This window comes from Camellia sinensis, chromosome 8 (genome assembly GCF_055761805.1).
Source record: "Camellia sinensis isolate YWXY chromosome 8, ASM5576180v1, whole genome shotgun sequence".
In the NCBI taxonomy this organism is placed as follows: Eukaryota; Viridiplantae; Streptophyta; class Magnoliopsida; order Ericales; family Theaceae; genus Camellia; species Camellia sinensis.
Window position 1 is genome coordinate 153,698,116 of NC_138968.1, and position 5,400 is coordinate 153,703,515.

The 5,400-nt window shown below is 35.0% G+C and overlaps 1 protein-coding gene across 1 annotated transcript; it reads right to left on the reverse strand.

Moving 5' to 3' along the window:
- Positions 1–1,640: 1,640 nt before the first annotated feature.
- LOC114269203 (G-type lectin S-receptor-like serine/threonine-protein kinase At2g19130) lies at positions 1,641–4,468 on the reverse strand. The gene has a single exon (XM_028210474.2). The coding sequence runs from the start codon at positions 4,314–4,316 to the stop codon at positions 1,854–1,856; it is 2,463 nt and encodes an 820-aa protein (XP_028066275.2). The 5' UTR covers positions 4,317–4,468; the 3' UTR covers positions 1,641–1,853.
- Positions 4,469–5,400: the final 932 nt, after the last annotated feature.

A 5,400-nucleotide genomic window follows, 5' to 3' on the forward strand; every position in this document is an offset into this window, starting at 1 on the left:
AAATATGAAAATATATTAATTTTTTATATTTTCTGTATTTGGTGATTTTTTTTAAAAAAAAAAACTCACAAATATTTTACTTTATAAACGTATTTAGATTAGGTGTATCTAGAAGATAAAAAAATTACATAAAATATTAAGAAAAATCACTAAAAATAAAAAAATTAATCTTCCGAAAAGTAAATTCAATTTTTTAGAACCATCCTATTTGTTATTGGAGTTTACACTTGCACAACAGAAAATTTTGAAGATTAAAAAAAGAATAATAAATTAAAAAGTCAGTCCCTTCCTAATGGCAAACCTGCACACGTTGGTGTTAATATAATAATAAAATCCTTCAATTTCTCTTCGAAAATAAACTCAAATTCCCTCTCTATCTTCCTTCTTGTTTTAAATGATGATTGAAATTGTTTTGGACTGATGAAAATGGAGTTCAATGGAATTGAGGTGGTCATGTCATGTAGATAAAGAGAAGTGGGATAGGGAGCGGAGAAGAGATGGGAATCAGATAGAAGGAGTTCTGCTAGTAGCTCGAATGGCTTTTGGTCCGAATGGCTCAAAGTGTCAAAATAATTTTTTCTTTTTTCCTTTTTTATTTTTTTCTTTTAGGAATTGTTTGAGTTGTTTTAAATAAGTGTATTTTTTTGTCTTTTTGAACTAAAAAATTAAGAAAAAAAATATGAATATTTGAGTTAACTTTTTGACTTTTTATAAAAAAATGTGTATTAAAAAATTGTATAAATTAGTGTGTAGGGAAAAATTAAGATTGAGAGTTATGCAACCGTAATTTTTGACTTTTGGTAAATAGTGATAACTTTTTAACTTTTTAAATAACTTTTTAACTTTATAATTTTTTGACAAACTTGCCAAACTTGGCCCTAGTGTTCGTTCCTTCCTTCTCTTATTCGTTCCCCCTACTGAAAAATTAGAGAAAGAAGTTTAACAAAACCCTTCTCTTCTTCTTTAACAGCAGTTTAACAAAATCTAAATCTAAATCTAAAATCACATCTAAAATCAAAACCAAATCCAAAACCAAACCCATAGTTTAACAAAATCAAAATCAAAATCAAAAATCAAAAATCAAAACCAAATCAAAAACCAAACCCACAGTTTAACAAAATCAAAATCAAATCTAAAATCAAAACCAAACCAAATACCAAACTCACAGATTATTATTTTTTATTTTTTTTCCCCATTGGATCTCTGAAACAGAGGCAAAGAAGAGAGAAGAAGATAAAGCATAGAAGAGAGAGGAAGAGAAAGAGAAAGAGAAAGACAGGAAGTTCTTTTGTGGTCCCAATTTCTCTTCAGATCTTGAGCTTCTTCTCATTTCCATTACTTTCTAGTCCCAATTTCACTTTTTGCATTCTATTCATGTATGTATGAGTACAGTTGAATGAAACAGAGAAGAGGAGAGGAGAGGAAACATAGAGATAGAGAGGAGAGAAGAGAAGAGGAAACTGATAGAGAGGCATTTTCGGGCCATTCGAGCTCATTTCTTTCGAGCTACGAATCATTTTTGCAGTTAGAAGCAATGAAGTTTTTGACGTTGTTTTATCATCTTTTAATTCAAATGCTTAATACTTGATTTACAGCTATCAATTTAAAAAAGATGAAGCTTTGTCATCAAGAAAAATAAATACTGCAAGTCTCCAATTTTTTCTAGTCTTGTATGTCTCTCAAAGAGGTTATTTTACACATTGCTACAATAAATTTACTAAAATTTAACCACTAATATTTATAGACAACAAAAACAGTGGAAACAAAGAATAACAAAACAAGCCTTACACTACTAAACTTAAGCAAGTAGACAACACAAGTGTTTCACCACATTCTTATTATTGTCTTCAGAACTAGGACCTCATTGTTGAAGTAGTGCTCTTACTCTGATCAGAGCTTGAAGGATTGCTCAGTGCTTGTGAACTCTCATCAGACTCTGTGAAGAAAACAATATGTTCCTGGTTGTCGACAAATGCTTGAAGAGATCGTGGAATCGGAGGTGGATTCACATCCAGAACCCCTTCGAGGATCTGAACTATCTGACCCATTGTCGGCCTATGATTTTCATTGTCTTGGATGCACCAAGCAGCGACTCTACAAATCTTCTTTAGCTCTTCACTGTCAGCATTTCGACCCAACTTTGGGTCCAATAGGTCTAGTATATCGCCTCCCTCTATGACTACACTAGCAGCCCATGTTGGGAAGAATCTTACTTTCCCGTCTTGAGATTGCTCGGAGTTTCTCCTTCCTGATACAAGTTCAAAGAGCATCATACCGTAGCTGTAAACATCGGCTTTGGCTGTTATGGCAACCCCTGAAATCCACTCTGGTGCAAGATAGCCTCGTGTCCCTCTCATGGTTGTCAGAACCCTGCTGAATTCACGTCCCATGAGCTTTGCCAGACCAAAATCCGCTACTTTGGGACAGAACTCGGCGTCTAAGAGTATGTTTTCGGGCTTTATGTCGCAATGTATGATGCAATCCCGGCACTTTTCATGAAGATAAGCCAACCCCCGGGCTGTCCCAAGTGCAATTTGGTACCGAGTTTGCCAATCAAAAATCTTTGACTCCTTTTCGTTGAAAAGATTGGCATCCAAGGAACTGTTTTGCATGTAATCATACACCAACAACCTCTTACTACCTTCAGAGCAAAACCCACGAAGCCGAACAAGGTTGACGTGTTGGATAGTTCCAATCGTGCTGACTTCTGTTCGGAATTGCTTCTCTCCTTGACTAATGCTTTCAAGCTTCTTCACCGCTATGACACTTGAATTTGGCAATGTCCCTTTGAAAACAGAACCAAATCCCCCTCCCCCCAATTTCTCAGAGAAATTTTTTGTTGCATTTTGCAAATCTTTGTATGCAAATGCAACCAACGAACCCTCTACTGCTTTTGTTTTTGCAACAAATCTTCTTTGCCACTTCCATACAAAAGCAAAAACAAGGCCCAAGAGCAATACTCCTCCAACTGAACCTGCAACAGCACCAATGATAGCCCCCTTATTGTTTTTCGCAACTGGAAACTCAGAAGCAGCGAGTCTGAGATAAAGAGTTTTCCCACTACCATCGTTTCCAGAGAGTTGTTGCAGATTCAAGAGGTTCACAGTCCAAATTGAACATCCATCGCTTCCATAAGCATAAGCAGTGCAAGAACAGTTATTCAAGCACGCATATTCACATTCCACATCGCTTCCAACAGACAGAGACTGAGGATATTCAGGCAATCTCATGTTTGAATATTCCCAAAACCTATCTCTCTGTCCGTTCACCACGCTCGTATTCCCACACTGCTGTAATGGAGTATTCCTCACACACCCAGCAGAATAATCACTCAGATTCCAATCACTCACATTCGATTCATGAAAACCTTGCAAACAATTACAGAATGGAAGAGTATTCTCATTGCAGGTCCCAAATACCCCGCAATAAGCGTAAACCTCACATTGCTGTCTCGGCTGAGTCCAAAACAAGTTCCATTCCTTGGTTCCTTCCAACCAAGTGAGCTGCTTGACTTGCCCCGAAACATCCATAATAAACCTCGAAATAATCGCAGGATTATACAGAGAATATGTGAAGTAACTCTCATTCTCGTTGTCCACATAGCTGAAATTGAAGATATAATTGGCCCTCATTTCAGGTACTAAGCTGAAAATCTGACCATTCCAAGGCCCACTAGTCCAATACCTCTCAGACCCATTCCACATAATCAAATACTGGCTGTTATTCGCGTCAAGATGCATAGCATACGGTCCCGGTGATGGGTCTTCTATGTTCTTCCATGAAGTGAGTTGTTGGTGTGTGTTTGTGATCTTGTTATATGCAATTTTGCTACCAGGTAACCATGTATGAACAGGGTGATCAAAACTCTGCCAAATTGGCTGAGTTGAATTGGGGCTTTCTCTCAAAACCAAATTCCCATTATCAAGAAGAACAGCCACAACAGAATTCGAAGTGATTGAGGTCTGATTTGTGGACCAAATTGGGATTTGGGACTCGTTGAGAAGAACTAAGTTACCGTTACTGATTTTGAGCTCTGAAGAGTACCTATTAGAGATGGGTTTTTGTGTGTTTGCTACCCAAACTACAGTTAAGGTAGAGACTTGAACATACCACATACATATGTAGTAGTTGGAAGAGTTACCTGGATTGTAGAAACCCAATTTGAAGATTCCACCATCGGAGACGATGGTTTGGTCTCCAGACAGAGATTGGTTTGCAGTGATGGTGCTAGCTCCGAAACAGGGATCGGTGTTGAAAGAGAAGCAGAGGAAGATAACAACAGAGAGAAACACCCATGGATTGTTTCTCATACCCATGTCTGCACAAAATCTTTGTGCAGAAGAGAAGGTAAGGAATGATGAATGAATTGTGTGAGAGAGAGCTTTGGTTTGATCTTTTGAGGATGGGTTTCAATATTGCAACACAGGTCATTTTTGAAAAGTCACCCACGCTTCACGAATTGACCATAGCACCCTTGCCCCATTTTACATTTTTCTTTTTTTTTTTTCTTGTATTTATTCATTTATTTTAGGGTAAGCACACCAACCTCCCATAATTAGTTGTACTTGTATAATTTTATAATTATATTGTAGTTTCTTGAAATATCAAATTCATAGATATTTTAACACGTATAGTTAGTCAAATAATTTTAAAATGATGATGTAATTAGTTTTACATTTAAACATCTATTTTATCCTCTATTATTCTTGTGCCAAAACATTATTTAACACTCATATTTTATGTTTGTATACTACACAAATTGAGAGGATAATGATATTTAGATACGTTCATTAGTAAAAAAGACGATAGTTGAATTATTTAATATTAGTGTTTTATGTTTAAATATGAAATACCTAAAGGTTATTTTATAATTTCACTAACCCCATTAACATTTTTTTAGACTATAAATCTTTATTTTAAAAAAAATCAATTAATAATAAAAATTAGAGAAATTAATTGCGAATTAGGAAAGTATAAGTGAGAACTATACCAGATACAAGTACAACTAGTCCAATATAACTAATATAATTTTATTTTTTTTAATTTGTAATAGATTTTTCCATTTATTAATGGTCTGATATACCTCAATCTCTTATAATAGGTGGAAAATTTTATGCTATTCCCATTCCTTTTTTTTTTTTGGTACATCAGAAAATAATGTTCCCATTCAATTTAGGTAGCTTCACACTTCATTGACGAACAAACATGTTATTGTTTACAAGAAACAATTAACCAAAAGAGTGATGTTATGTGGGTTCACAAGTGAAAGATTTGATAAAAAATTGAATAGATTATTTAAGATCCATAACATTTTTTTAACTAAAGACTTTAACTAGGATCAACATAGACATTGTCACTTACATGTTAAAAAAATATTGAGAAAATAAAATAGTCTAAAGG